General features: G+C 35.8%; 1 protein-coding gene across 2 annotated transcripts in view; it reads right to left on the reverse strand.

Moving 5' to 3' along the window:
* Positions 1-852: 852 nt before the first annotated feature.
* LOC119081948 (kinesin-like protein CG14535) overlaps positions 853-16,456 on the reverse strand; it is a 102,643-nt gene continuing 87,039 nt past the window's right edge. Inside the window, exons 5-13 of one of the 2 annotated variants that reach the window (XM_037191232.1) lie at positions 11,331-11,499; positions 8,394-8,703; positions 7,991-8,194; positions 3,820-4,235; positions 3,631-3,742; positions 3,329-3,556; positions 2,197-3,265; positions 2,028-2,132; positions 853-1,957 (exon numbers count right to left, since the gene is read on the reverse strand). In XM_037191232.1, the coding sequence (XP_037047127.1) occupies positions 1,144-1,957; positions 2,028-2,132; positions 2,197-3,265; positions 3,329-3,556; positions 3,631-3,742; positions 3,820-4,235; positions 7,991-8,194; positions 8,394-8,703; positions 11,331-11,499 (3,427 nt within the window). In that variant the 3' untranslated portion in view covers positions 853-1,143. The remainder of the gene's footprint in view (positions 1,958-2,027; positions 2,133-2,196; positions 3,266-3,328; positions 3,557-3,630; positions 3,743-3,819; positions 4,236-7,990; positions 8,195-8,393; positions 8,704-11,330; positions 11,500-16,456) is intronic. The other variant, XM_037191233.1, reaches the window with a different exon arrangement.

Raw genomic sequence — 16,456 nt, forward strand, 5'->3', positions numbered from 1 at the left:
TGTACTTCATCGATAGCTGATAAAGCGGAAAGATCATAACCCTTTATATGCGTTACAAAGAAAATTATTTATTTTAACATTTATTGATTTCGGACCTTTAGGTTGTAGATGCCTTTTATTTATTTTCGCTTAGCATAAATAGAATCAGCGCTGAACTGTTACGGGAATAGAGCTATTGTGAATTTTCATGACAACTTTAATGAACATTAGAAGTTTCTTTGTAATTATAAGTTGCTTCTTTCCGTTAGAAAGGTGCAACTGTCTTTGCAAAAAAAGGGGCACATATTGAAATGCTATGAAAAAGGGGATGATGATGCCTTCCACAAAATGTTATTAAAAATTTTTTGATTCCCCTTGCAGAATTTTACTTAGAAGAACTATAAATTGATGATGGGATTGCTTCTAGAAAATATCATGAAAGAGAGTGCAGCTTTACACACTAAGTAAATAGCTAAACCAAAAAAAAACTCAGTGTAAATAGTCTCCTTGAAATTTTTGTTTTTTTTGTCTGATCTTCTTACCTGTAACTGGTGTCAATCGAGTAGGTCCACGAAATTTGCAAAACTTTGCTGAATTATGAGGAAGACAAATTTTAAACTAGACAAGGCGTCGAAGGGAAAGAATAACGCGCGTACTAAATTGCGGCATATTTTATAAAATTTATTGTTGTCACAATAATAATATACTTTTATGGTACAAATATCTATAATAATTAATAATCATTCATTAATTCAAGTTAAATGTCAAATCTTTCACTTCATTTGTTTTCTCTTTTCTTTTAAATTGTATTTTTTATTAAAAGTACACATTGTAAATTCCAATTAATTTGCTAAAAGAAAACGGTTTAATCAATCAATGTAACAATTCATCGTCGTTAAAAAAAGAAAACAACAACCAGAGCAATAATTCCATTTCTATAAATAAATAAATTAATTCATGAAAAACGGAATTCGTTTCCGTTAATACAAATGCTAAAAATGCATCCACTTTAACAATTATTTAAAATTGTGCGCATCAAAAATCAATCAATTTGTTTTTAGAAACACAAAGTACTCGACACATCGCAGCTAAATTTTATATAATTTAAATAAACGCAAGGCAAATCATTTTTTGTTTTCATTAAATTTGATTTAAAAAAAATAATTAAAAATCGCTAATCTCACCCTCTGTATCAGGATATGTACACGTGAACGGATTTCTCAACCAATTGCACAGTGACTTGTCCTGTCGAGCTCGCTTTTTGACGGTAATTCGTTGTTGTCCACGATAGGCTTCCGAACCATAACTCGATTCGTCACTGTCACGAACCGTTGCCACACTGTGGTAACCACTTTCCGCACGTCTCGATATGCCGGAATGTTTCGACGTTCGGGGCGTTGACGAATCGTGTCCACTATCGTATGCTTCCGGTGTGGACAATGGCAGTGGAGGTAATTGTTGTTGTGGTTGTTGTAGTTGTTGCTGCTGCTGCTGCTGCTGTTGTTGTTGTAACTGATGCTTTGTTGCAAGCATTTGCGTATCTGAATGCAGCAGTTTGTGTTCACTTAAATCTATAGACGGTGGTTTGTGGAGAAGTTCGGTCGTTTCGTCAATATTTTGTACGGAAGAATTTTGTTCAGACTTTTGTTGTAAATTCGGATCAGATGCACCATCCGGATGGCGTAATGATGCGTATTGCTCCATTCCAGCTATCGTTACGATGCCATTCAAACTGGGAAGTGAATTTTGACTGGGTGTTCGCGATAGGCCAATCGATTGTCGGCAACCACTGCATCGTGGGCTTGGCGGTCGATAGGCTGGTTCAGAGCATACACTACCTGGACCGGCAATAAATCGATAGGCCGGTTCACTAAACACACTACATGCATCGTTGATGCGAAACGCAGGAACTACTTCAGCCATGGCTAGTTGTGAGGTGTAAATTTCTCGAAGACGCGCCAATTGATCAAATTGATGTCTGGAAATGAATTAAAATTTTTGGAAGTTTATTTAGAATTCAATTCTTCGCATTATGTGCAAAGTCTCACTTCGTTCTGTCACCATTACTGCAATCACCAAACGCATCTCCTAAGTTGTTGAAACTTGAGACTACTGACACATTGCCTTGACTTAGAATACTCAGTGGGTGGTCGCTGAAAGTTAGTTAAATTTTCAATTAACGAGCAAAACATTTCGCAAAATCTTAGCGGCAAGTACCCCATAGCTTTAACGATGTCGTCTTCAGTAACTTGGAGGCCGCAATCTCTTACATGAATCATATGACTCTGATGACTGGCAAGTGTATGATGAGTTTGATGGCTCTGATGACTGGCAATGCCCAAACTTTCACGAGACACATGTCGCGAACACATCATATGCAAGCTGTCATGCGATATCTCTCGGGAACCTAACGGTTCTAGTAGCGGTAAAGCGGGTGGCACTTCCGACGGGCCACTATCTTGATCTTCTTCTTCCTGCGAGTCGTTGTGCTTATTTAAAGCGGATGATGTCGATCGTTCGGATTTTTCGTCACATTGATCTTGTGAATGTTTCAGTTCCACTCGAATTGCATTTTCACCGGTGTTCACTACTGGCATGCTGTTCAATCCATTGACCAAGTCACCAACGTGCGACGAAGATCCAATGGAAATTCGATCAAATTCTGGTTGAGGATTCCGGAATAGTTGCAAATTTGCATTTGCTTGATGACTGGACTGATGTTGTGGTGAACTGCTGGCGCTCGGCTGAAAGATCTGAGATGTCTGGTTTTCAACCCATTGACGAATCATAATCTTTTTATGACTATCCATATAACCGTAGCCGGGCGTTGAACTTCCGGGTAATGCGCCAGCGACCAACGTTTTAGCTGGAGACATTTTTGGTCCATCGATCCACTGCTCACGCTGTTTGACGTGATTGATTTCTCGTAGCAAATGTCGTGCTTCCGCTACTTTGGATCTTGACAACCTTGGACCATCAACCCATTGCTCCTCTTCGCTGTTCACGTGCCGTTTTGGACTTCCCTGATTGCTGGTGTTTGGTCGTCGCAACGGCGAACCTTTTGGCGTTGGTACGTTTGAACCCTTATTTATACCTACATTACGATATGCTGCTGCTATCATTTTCGGAGAATTTGGCATTGGTCCGGGATTTTGAGCGGCTTGCGAACAGCCGTATTGATATGCAGAAATATTTTGTTGAGGAACATCACATGGCACGGGACTAGAGTTCGATACCGTTCTACGCTTAAGACTATCAGTTCGTTGGGCTGGCACAGGACTTTGAGCTGAAACGTTAAACAGAGATATGAGGGACTGGGAGGAGAAACATTCAGATTAATGAGCATTACGTTTTGTCGTTGTTTTCTTTAAAGGAAGTTTGCTCGCTTTCTCGACGACCGATCCCTTAAGAGCCTTGTTCATTGAACATCGATTATCACCAGAACTAAGCGACGGTAAATAGACCGGAGGATGTTCGCCGTCTGTGGCATCATCACTTGGGCCCATATAAATTACAGTATCAGCCGAAAGGTCTGAACTTGATGGATCTGGACCCTCAGAAGATCCTGATTGGTTACCTGAATTAGAATTTAATTTACATCTCAGACTCGATAACCACTCACAGAAACTAATCGATGGATTATATCAGTACCTGTATTATTAACACCTAACTTATCAGATGACAATGGAAATCTATGCTTTCTTCTACGTAATCTATGAATTCTAGAAGCTAACTGTATAGTGGTTAGTGCGTCTGTGTGATTCTGAAAATTCACATTGCACATTGCACATTATCATTGTCATATTGAATTTTGTCGCTGAGTCGTATAAAAAAACTTACCTGTCGATGTGATACATGTGCCAAAACGGACACATGACAAGTTAATGGAGCTAAACAGTCTTTCAGTAATGGAGTCAACGGATGATCTCGATTCGGTGGATGCCTTTGGCCACTGAGAATTGCTAATAAAACATTTCCGACTCCCGATAATGGAATGCCACCATTTCGGTTGGCACATCCTCCCAAATCGATTAAATGTAAACGACTTCTACCGCCCGCAACAGCACCTTTGCCACCCAAAGAGTATTGGTACACGTGGAGGGTGAATATGAGCGCCGGATCTAAAACACCTTGATGACGACCCGATAGTGCTGCGTCCAAGAACAGTGCTGCTCGTTCCGCAGTCGGTGCTCGAAGTTCGGTGGGTCCACCCAGAAAATCGTCACGCAAATAACTGCTGGGCGATTCGTCTGATTCTGTGGAATTTAAATTCATTTGCTTGAACGTCGATAGACAATTTTCTATAATGAGTGAACAGACAGCGACTTTCTTCTAAGTCTTAGATTGAAATTTATCACTTCTACTCTTCTAGTAGTCGAAAAAAAAATAAACCGACTCCAAAATATGAATGTTACCGGTCAATTTTCTTTTATATATCTAAAGAGGGAAAGGTACCTTATCGTGTCAATCGCAGATGAATTAACCAAATAAAAACCTTTTAAATTCCCGATTCGTTTGAGGCATTCGAACGAAAGTAAACACAAATTGTCACTTTATATTTTTTAAGTGACAAACTTCCCGAAAGCCCAAAATAAAAAAATCCCCAAAAAATGTACCATCGTAAAGTTATAACATCTCTCAGTTCGTTGCATTAAAAGACATTGGATCAATAAAAATGTATCCAGACAAAATAAATATTTACATTACCATTTGGCACTTATCGTTGGTTCTATACTTTTTTTTTCCTTCCTCCTTTTCTTTTAAGTGACAAAAAAATAATCTTAAACCGAAATCTTGTGGAGGTTGCAAGACGATTTTTCGATGCTTATACTGTGATGTAGATAATGTCATTTTCTGTCGATAAGAAATTGTCGATTGTGTATATAGAGGAAAGAGATTCTTCTATCGATACACACAGTGTTGTTGTTTGCTTTCGAAAGTGAGAAAAATCTTATTTCTTTTGCTTTCCTTCTGGTAAAGTTATGTTGTTGTTTTCTAAAATTTTATTTAAGTTTCAGCTTAGGACTTCCCCTTTTTTTCATTTTTTGTTTAAGGAAAGCACATCAGTTCAGTTGGGATAAGGATAAAAAAGTGTCAACGATCTCCAGCGAATTGGTACACGCATAGAAAAAATCTTGATTGAGTTGATTTGTTTATTGGCTGGCCTTCATTGCGAAGGGATTGGGATTCGTAAATGCTTTTTTCGGGCACCCAGGTGAGATCTTCATTCAAAAACATGGTTATGTTTAAAAATAACTTGTAAAAATCAGTTTTTTGAATACGTAACTTTATGGACAAAGACATTCGCAAAAATGAGCGAGTTCGCTTATATTAGCAAAATCGTTGTTAGATGAAATGAAGTAAAAGATTTTACTTTACTAGTGAGGTAATGTGGCCTTTCCCTCACTAGTGAAGACCCTTTCCCTCGCTCGTAAAGTAAAACGCCACACTTTACACGTGAAATAATTTGATATCTCGTATAACAATGAGTAAAAGTACCTCGGGCTGAAGGGTAACGAGTAATTTCGCGCCGCGCGAGATTACACATATTATAGTGGAATTTCGCGCCCATACATTTTTCAATGGCTAACTTGATTTAGAGAATTTTTACGAGTACCTGGCGATAAATTGGCGGTAGATTCAGTTGAGTATCAGGCACATAAATTTTGGAGATGCGAATTTTATTCTAACACCCTAGAGCTTTGTATCAGGGATACCGGTATCCTTAGAAAGTGTGGATTTTCCTTTTACAAAACGTTAGGATACCGGTATCCCAACTGAGATACACGTATTTTGTATCAAGGATACCGGTATCCCGACATAGAAAGTGTGGATTTTCCTTTTACAAAACGTTAGGATACCGGTATCCCAACTGAGATACACGTATTATGTATCAAGGATACCGGTATCCCGACATAGAACGTGTGGATTTTCCTTTTACAAAATGTTAGGATGCCTGCATCGCAACTGAGACGTTGCGAGATTCCTACCAGCAAGAAATTCCTTATGGGCGCGAAATTACACTAATAAAGTTTTTACACTTTCCATACGGCGCGAAATTACTACTAGCCGGCTGAAGCCCTCGGATACTTTTACTCATCTGGATACGAGATATCAAATTACTTCACTGGTATAGTAATGTACTATTGTCCGAAAGTGTTTTGACAAAGACTATCCATATAATTAGTAATCATATTTGTGGCTCATGACGTAGCCACCTTTGAGCTTTGTGAAAAGATTAATTAAATCGACTTTTTGTTTGTAATGACGATGCCCACTGTATTGATCAATATGCTGTGTAATTAAGCAACTTATGTTATGTAAGCAGCACCTTTTATGTTAAATAAATGTTTCTCTATCACTACTGGACGATACACGAAACATACGTAGTAGTAGATTTTCAGATTATACCACAACCGAATAGGAGAATGGAGTTTAGAAACTAAGGGTAAAATCTATTACAATTTAGTACTTTTCTTCATCGAAAGTCTGCTGTCACTGAATTATTTTTTCATGAACAAACTTCACTGCAGTGACATTTCATGGAAATGGATCAATGTGAAGTTGTTACACAAGAAAATAGTACAGTGAGAATGAAGTACTATAAAAAAATGTGGCGCCTCTACAGGCCAACCGATTAGGCGAATACCATTCTGTGATAGATTAAAAAAAATGCAAAGTAAAGTCTCAACGCATGTAACTTACCTCGCACTGATAGTTCTGAACCGATTTCATTATATGGGGGCTTTTTGGTGTTTCCACACCATCCCCAAGTTTTTTTATGACCAGGATTCAATTCTAAAATGTTGGTGGTAGGTTATTCCACCAACTTAATCGAAAAATATTCATCTGCCGTCGCTATTCAGCTGAAGGAAATCTCTGAATAAATGTTGAAAAATCTCAGTACTAGAGTTATTTCAACTTTCCCGTTTTCTCAAAAATGTGTCAGACAAATCTTCAAGCACACAGCAGAAATCAATCTAAAAATCACAAAGTGTAACTGTCCATGTTCAGACGGTTTTTAATACCTCAGTAAAAACAATAATGAATTCATTAGAAGGTCTCCGGAAACATAACATGAAGCATAAGTTGCACGAGGCACAAAAAATCGTACAGCTAAAAAACAGCAATCAATTCCGTTGATGGTGTCATTGAATGGGGATAGGTATGAGAGAGGGTGCCAGAGTGAAATAACAGCAACTTTAAAAACAGCAATAAATTATTTACATTTCGTTTTCCGCAAATTGCTTTTTTCGCAAATCTCATAAATTACCGAAAGCCAAACAAAAACTATACAAACAAAATCAATTCTTCCACTCGACTCTACAATTTATGGTTTTCGTTGAGTCACTTTTCCATATAAAATAATCAATTTAAAATGAACCGAAAGCCCACCCCATCTTCAACGCAAACGATGTCACAGTGACACAAAACACTATGATTGTGGAGGAAAGTTCGTTGTTTTATTTTATTTTTTCAACTACCCACCCTATATCGTCACTAGGAAACCAAAGTATCAAGTAAATAGCAGTCTCTCCATATAGTCCGTTAGAATGTATCGTTACGCTTAGAATAGCAATCCAATGCATCAAAATCAAACTATAACGAGATGGTGTATGAAAATCAACCATAAAAACAGTTAAATTGTGAAATGTTTCTTACGCCACTCCCTACGCATTACGATAATTGTGAAAATTAATTAAAACCGAACTGTTTGTTGAATAAGAAAGGGGGCTTCACATCAAGAGCATGAAATTGTCTTGTGACTGTCAGTCCTTTATCGTGTACATGGCACCGTTCCAACTAACATCTAATTGTCGAGCGAATTTCGTAAAAATGTTTTATTTTTGGTTGTTTCAATTATTGTTCCTTGTTCCGAATTGTAATTTTAATTGATGGATTAAGGGGACGGTATATGTGAAAATGTAAGTTAAGACGTAAACAATGGTAGCGTGACCAACAAAATGTGTTCCAAGATTCAGTCAATTGTAATTTGTTGACGGATTCTTACCTGTTTTATGTGCTGCCAGTAAGTCTTTGGATGAAGAGCCAGGTTTCGTTGCATTGACACCCAATGCACTGACTCTAACCGAAAATCGTGCACCTGATTTTTGCCGTCTTTCGTTGATTCCTTTAAATAACCAAGAAATGGCACATGGTATGGCGCCAAGATCTCCAGCTGATGAAACCGATCCAAACATCGTCTTTGATTGTCCTGATTGGAAATTTTAAAAAAATATTTAAATTTACGTTCTGCCAGACGGCTTGATTTAAATAACGGAAACGCTATTCGAACTCAGTGCGAATAATCACTTTGTAAAACTTTGGCTATTCGCACAACGTGCGATAAGGCGACTGAGTTCGTTTAATAAAATTGTATCATCCACTAAGCAAACATTCAGTTTTGCACTTACCAGCTTGAGGATATCCCAAAGTCAATAAGCATCCATCTGAACCTTCAAGCACAGCAGGTATAACTTCAGATAACGCCGATGAACATACATCCGCCTGCGTATCGTCGCATGTAAAAAGCCCATCGAAAGCAAACATTTTTGGTGCGGCAACCATCGGTCCTCGTTCTTGTGATGATGCAGCCGTTGAGGTGCTGGAAACTGCTGTGGCCGGATCTGTCAGCGTTACTTGACGTTTCTTCTTGTCGATGCACATGAAATGCTGATTCGCTACATCCGGTTGACTATCGGCAATGCGTAACATGACCTTTACCTATTCATGTGTGTAGGATAGATGAAATGAAAATAGATGGCTAAGGTGGGAATTTTAGTTTTTTTTTTGTTTTTTTTTTTCAATTACTCTGGAGAGCATTTAACATTAAAGAGACACGGTTGCGGACCCCCGACCGATTTATAATATCGCATTTTTCACTCAATACACTTGTACAACAAACAAACAAAAAAAATTCTGACTAATGAATTAGCCTATGCGTTCGGAGTTTCAGTTTCATAAAATAAAACAATGAAAGCCCGTCAATCATATACCCGACCCCTTTTTAGCAACCTTCGCGTTAATTTATTCCGAGTGGGTCGGTTTTGGTTACGATGATTAATTGGTGCGGTGGTAGTTTGTATTATGGCTCACATTATATTTTCTGTTGTTATGTTCTGTTTATACAATCGGCTAAAATCTGACATATTTTCTATGTATAAAAGTCATAAACACAATAATCCACATAAAAGACCGTTTTTTTCCCACTCACATCTATTTACTTTTGGATTTATACTTAAATGACTTGGCGAATTTTTCGTCTCTATTTAAACATAATTATGTCTCGATGTATTTACATCAATTTCACTTCTTTTTAGGGTCACATAATTATTTAAATAAAAGCGTGTACAATGGATGAATGGATATGAAAGCGTGATAATGGTAGTAAAGGGAGAAACATTTTTTCTTTCAATAATTTGACTCTATTCACTTTCCGCTAATCGACATTAACTGTTAATTTAAGGCACTAAACAGAAGCGTGGACTATTTGTAAGGAAATGGGCTTTTCTGTAAGTTTCGCTATTCGCTGTACCCATAATTTTGGAATAAATTGAAGGAAAAAAATCCGGGCGGCGTGAATAATCTTATTTTCTCTAAGCGACTTAGTCCACTTGGTGAACAAATAACCATTGTCCAATATGAGCTGCCTGGCACTGTTCAAATTAAAAAGTTCAATATCCCGGATGACAATAAAACAACATTAATGAATGGATTGAATTGACACTCGCACTTCAAAATAACGAAACGGCTTTAATCGGTTCCAAGTGGCAAATGCAATTATCTCACATTGACCGAGAGTAAATGGATTTATGAAATTGATTTTCTATATTTTTGTTTATGCTTTTGCCGTATACTTCGTTTCCTGTTCATGCATATATGAGCCAGTTTAAAGGTTCTGTTTCACACTCAATAACAGAACTTAACCGCCTTAATCGAGTTGGCTGCAAATATGAATGGTAGAAAAATGAATAGTATTCGGGTAATTAGTCGCTTGGGTTTCTCTGTTTTTTTTATTACTTTTTTTCTCATCAGGATCGGAAGTGGCAAGTTAGTGTATCAGCAACTAGAATGATCCTTAATCTAGTGCATGAAATACTTCGATCTTAAGATCCGGTTACCATATCATCATTAAACTGCTGTAAGCGAAGGCTGTATCTGGCTGGGAAATTCGCTTAATGCCAAAACGGAAGCATTACTCAAAAATAATTTTCGAATTGACTCCAGCCTGCTTCCTTGAGTTATTATAGACAATAGTTTCTGTTACGTAAAACTTTAGGTACTGAATCAACTCCAGATTTTTGATACTAAGGTGCCTTCTATGCACAATTTTATGACTAAAAATAGCAGCCTGGTTTTGGAAGTAGACGAAATCATTTTTTTAAACACCAACCTGCCTAAGACTTAGTGACTTAGTTATGGCGAACACATTCTTTAAACCGACTTGTCACCGTAAAGCCATGATGACACACTTTTGGTCTAATGAAGAAAGATGCAGCTTACGACATACAAACGTTTATAGCATACATCCGTCCGCAAATGATAAAACTTAATAAATCTGTTTTTACTTTAAAATGAATGTGTAGACGATCCCATAATTCATGTTAGTGTCGAGCAGACACAACGTCGGTGAGGGTCTAACTTGTTCAACAACAACAAATCCATTCAATCATCATAATTGCAGCTTGTCAATTACCGAGAATGCCTTATATGAACTCTTGTCGCATCAGCAATAACAGTTTAACTTTCCACGGAAAATATGTGCGGGGAGTAGAGTGTATTGTCACTAAATAAATAACAGTCTCCTTCGCCATTGTAGCTAGCTTCATCTATAAGGTGAACTTCACCACAACAATTCATCCTACGATACAATTTCCGTGATATAATAACCCAACTTTCCACCCCTCAATGGAAATGGTCAGAAAGCACATAACATAATACGATACATACAATAAATAAACCGACCAACGAGCCAACCTGTCCATTGTAATGAAAAAAAAGGAAACGAAGAGAAAAAGGAAAAAAGCAAACATTTTCCGACGAGAAAATATAGAATTTTTTTTGAAGTATCATTGTCAATATTGACTGATATTGGCAAAGATATTGCTTGTGTTTAATATTTGTTATGTTATCGGTCTGTTGGTATGTGTATGTAAATGTACACACTCTTGTTCGCATACAGTTTGAACTTCCAAAAAAGTAATCAAACAATTCAATTTTTCAATTATGTTACAAGAGACCTGAGACCGAGCAATAGCAATGTTATGTAGATTAGAAAACCGAAAAATTTTGTCAGCAAAACAAAGTGTCTTCCTTATAATGTAATTGCTCTCGCTAGTTTATTTACATACCTTGCCCATTCCAAAGTTATCTTTATTGGCCAATCGTCTTGCCAGACCCGCTGGCATTGCTGGCGGAGCACGTTGTAATGCTCCACAATATCCACCCCTTTCCGTTGTTGGCATGTCGGGAACTCGTGTCTTTGGAGCAGCATTATTATTCGCTAGTCGCTGAGCAGCCCTGGAAAGAATAGAAAGAAAATTCCGAAATTAATCTTCGATGAAATCGAGCATTAAAAACTCAGTAACTCAAATATCTCTAAAACGTTCAACGTGTAAAGTCATCTCGTTCTTGAAGCGTTTCCTAAAGAAATCAGTCAATGTTTTCAAATAGATTAAACGTGGTTCGCCCAGGGCCTATTTTTGGAAATTTTTTCCAAAACTTCCAAAAAAATTCCAAAAACTGCAAACTTCCAAAAACCGAATTTTTCCATCATTTCAGCTGATAGTGTCAAGAATCAAACAAAATGGTTGAGAGCCGGCTAAAACACAAGGCTGAGCTCAGGAGTTGCCAAAACAGATCGAAATGATGGAAAAATTCGGTTATTGGACGTTCGCAGTTTTTGGAAAACTTTGGCAATTTCCAAAATTTCCAAAAAAATTACCAAAAATAGGCCCTGGGTTCGCCTAGTGTTTGATAAATGTAGGTGGAAACATGGTGTTTCAGAGGCTTTTGAAAATTAATTGTTTCATGCTGCAAATACTGCATTGTCAAATACTGTCCAAGGTTTTAAATTTAAGCAGAGGGCTTCAACCCAATTCTACTCCCAAATTACACAAAAATAAAAAAATCATTCATACATTCACAAAGGGGCGATAAAATCTGACATTATTTAATGACTCACTTTCCGGTGGTGCAGTGAGTAAAATTATTTTCATTTTTGATGAATAAATAACTTAGGCTTCAAGTGGGTGTTCTCACTTCAAAGTAATTTTTGGGCGAAGACACAAACTATATAGGATGTGATTGAAACATTTTCAGCTGATGCCAGAGCTTTTTCATTCAGAAATACAAAACTTGCTCTTAAAAGCCTTTGTGGCATAATCTAGTATATCACTGAACAGTCACAGTGGACAGAAAAGTAATCCCTTCTTATCAGAGTATTTTAAAAGAAGTTAACGACAAAGTGGTATGGTAAATTTTTCATCAAAAATTCTAGAAATTTCGTCCAGATTGAATTGAAAGTTTCTCTAAAATAACTCAATCGTTTATGCCTTTACTTCGCCAACAATAAGCGCTCCAAAATATGCTTTCATCTTTTTCATCTCCAGTAAAAAGGATTGTTAGTGAAAAAGCTATGAAGCTATTACAGAAAAGATGATTTTGCCCGAACACAAAAAAGGAAAAATTAAAAATATTTTCCTTATCGTAATTAAAATCTCTCGGAAAACGTTTCCATGATCATGAGCTTAAAAAGTACACACAAATTGGGTGGACTATTAAAGCGAAATTTATAATAAGCTTACGTTATAATTACATTGTTGAATGTTGAAATGTTGCAAAGGAAAATAATGAAAAAATGAGCCCGAAAAGAAGAAAAGTTAGAAAAGAAACTTCTCTTTATTAGGTACATTACCTTTTAAATGAAAATAGTTTTTTTTGCTTCTGGTTGTTGTTTTTGTTGCTGTTTCGAGAAATAAAAGCACATCAAATCAACAAGCATTGTTTCCTACACACAATATAAATAATAAATTGAATTTTTTTTTTTATAAAAAAGCAAACAATTGCAATATATAAAATGGAATTGAAATTCAAGTCTTTGGCTGTTAAACCAGCAAAACGAAAACAACGACGAAAACGAAATAAAGAAATAATAATAAAAATCTCCGTCTCACAAATTAAGTTATTCAAAACCGAAAACCTGATTTTTCCCTTACCTGCGAATAAGATAATAAAGCTATTTCAGGAAGGAAAAGGTGTTTGCCCTTGAGTAAATACCTAATTTGAATAATTAAATCGGTAGATAAGGTGATATAATACGAGAAAAAGAAAATTGGGAAATGCTAATGACTTTTTTCCATTTTAAATAGCAAAGAGACTACAACAGGGAATTATTTATGCGAGACTTGGAGAGGTGTAATACGTTGAATGGCATATTTCAAGACGGATAAAATATGCTTTCGAAAAGGGAAATTTGCGTTGGTTTGGTGCAAATAAATGCGGGCGGGCGGATAGAAGTATGATTGTGCTTTGGTTTTTGTGGAGTTGTGAATATATTTAAATAGTTCCTTTGTTCAATAATATCGATACATAGTACAATATAATAATAGCGTCAACAAAGGTTCTTACGAAAAGACAAACATAAGTCATGAAATGTTGATATTAGCTAGGGGACATTTATATGCTTTTGTATGTTGACAATCATTTCAGTATAAACTACGATTGAAGTTTATTATTTTAATGCAAGTATACTGAAAATATTGAGTTACGAAATCTGCCCATTTGGGTTTGTAATTCGTAAAGCAGAAATCAACAATTTTTTGGTATTTTGGTTTACCAATTTACTGATTAAACTGTTGATTTTACAAATTTTACTTTCTGTAAGTATTTGTATCTGATACCATTCTTGTTGGATAATTTTAGTAATATTTACAAATTTTTGGATTTGATCTTTATATCTTCTTATGATTAATTATTACCAACTCGAATTTGAAATCATTACAAAACCTTTGTAATATTTACAAATTTTCACCACGCGAATGACGAGTTCAATCAAAAAATACCAAAACTTTGTCCTGCAACCTCCACAAAATTTTTAGTGATGGCTACAAAGTTGCCTACCATATGCTGAAGACATTCGCAGAACGAAGATCTCCAAGCACAGAGCACTGTTTCGATCCTGGAAGACTTAGTGCAATGCAAATGCTGACAGAGTACAAAAATTGTCAACATTCGCTGCGTCCCACCAGACAGTGGTAAATGCGCATACAATTTTTAGCGGTATATACACTCAGGTCACCGTAAAGATTTAGAGAATTATTAAAATATGTTGTCACACACTAATTTGTAACATATTACAAAAAATGAAAACCAGAGAAAAAATGAAATGGAACATGTTACTTCATGTAACTTCATTTTTTCTCTGGTGTTAATTTTTTGTAATATGTTACAAATTCTCTAAAACTTTACGGTGACCTAAGTGTATAGTATATACCGCTAAAAATTGTATGCACATAGAAACTAGCACTAGAATAGTTCATTCCATATCCCCAGCAATTTGGTAGGACCTGCACATATTTTCGCAGGACCTACAGAGTTTCATTTTCAGTGATATCGAGAAGAAAAGATTTTGAATTAATCGAAACCGGATATTTGATTTCATTGGATTTGTTCGTTTATAGACCTCACTAAATAGTATGTAAATACGCTATTTCCTTAAATTTACTTTCAATTTCTCTTATTTCAAGTCAATTCCTTGTAATTCCCGATGCTCCGGCATTTACAAAACTGCAATAAACTCGACTGTTTTTGTTCATTTGAAGGAAATCTTAGAAAATTATCGAAATATAATGTAATAAGGACAAATTTTAGAAAATTTATGGAAAATTGTTTTTAAAAAGTAGACAATTCGATAGTAACAGAAAATATCGTGGAATTATTAGAAATCAATAGGAATTGAGAAGCGAATCCGCCAAAATGGAATTAATCCGATAATTGAAGGAATTGAAAGGAAAATCGGAATGGAGTTTTGAAGTTTAAAAAAATGTTTCAACGTGTTTTGATAACCGAAGGCATACAAAAATATAACAGAAGTTTCTGCTGATTATTAACTCTCATGCGATGATGAGGTCGGAATCCGAAATCACTTAAAACAACAAAAATCGACACATTCTGGTTACCCTAGTAAAAATAAAAGTCTCAAAAGCTCGAAAAGAGACGTCTCACGTCTCACAATACAAAGGATTTGAGACTGTGAGACGTCTCTTTTCGAGCTTTTGAGACTTTTATTTTTACTCGGGAACTTCTGTTTGTTTAAGTCATGTTTGATACAAAATCTAGTGCTTCGGCAGCTTTAACATTTTACTATAAATCTTCCAAACATAGTTTAATTGGCGGAAATAACAATCAATTTCGAAAGAAAACATTTCAATAATTGGATTACAGATATGTTCAACAATCAACATGTATATCAAGCGTAATTCAGATTCGTGCAAAATAATCGAATTTATATACCCCCGACCAAAAATCAATTAGAAAGGACATTATGGTTTTTTGTTTCAGTAAATTCAAAATAAAGCAAAAACAAACTCTGACTAACGCAAAAAAACGGGATCAAATATCATGATTTATGAACCTGAAACCACTGTAACGTTAACATTTAAAATGTTTTTTTTAAGTGGAATTACAAGAGCTTACAAATAATTGCATTTTGTATAGGGGAAGTGTACACACTCTTTACATTTTGCATCATTTTTTCAGCGGCAAAGGAATAAACGAATTTTGAGAATTAAACTTTTACTTTTCTATTCAATTTTCTCGAAATTTTCCTTTTCAGAAAAAAACGAAAACTTTTCTTTTTGTGAAAATTTGAAATCCATGCCTAATCACGTACCAGTTAGTAGAACACGTACTAGACTTTTGCCAAACGAACTTCCGTTATGTTTTTTTTCCTTGGCTTTTTTTTCCTTTTTCCTCAATTTCTACAACTTTTTTTTCTGTTTGAAAGGAAATCAATAATCAAGTCCCACAGATAATTTCTTTCATTCTCTTTTTTTTTGCTGTATATTTTTCCGATCTGAAATAGAAGAAACGGAAGAAAGACCGAAAAACGAAGGAATTTCATTCCGGGCAAAAATAAATTCTCCATTCGCATGGCTGTTTGAATAGGATTTACATTTAATTAAATAAAAGTTTTGCAGATGCAGAACATCCATAAATGGCAAATTTCTCTCTATTGTTATGCAAGAATGAAATGAATTTTCCATTGGATTTGTCTTCGTATGAATTTCGCAAAATCATCTACTTGGACATTACTATTCCAATGGTGATACCCGCACTCTAACAATCAGCATAACAAATGTTTGTCAACAGTGCTATGTTTGCGCACATTTATATATAATATTGTGTTGTGATCTGAAGACATACGTATATCCGTACATTTATACAAGCTGTAGTATAGAAATTACAGATACGTAAA

This window comes from Bradysia coprophila, unplaced genomic scaffold (assembly GCF_014529535.1).
Source record: "Bradysia coprophila strain Holo2 unplaced genomic scaffold, BU_Bcop_v1 contig_373, whole genome shotgun sequence".
NCBI lineage: Eukaryota > Metazoa > Arthropoda > Insecta > Diptera > Sciaridae > Bradysia > Bradysia coprophila.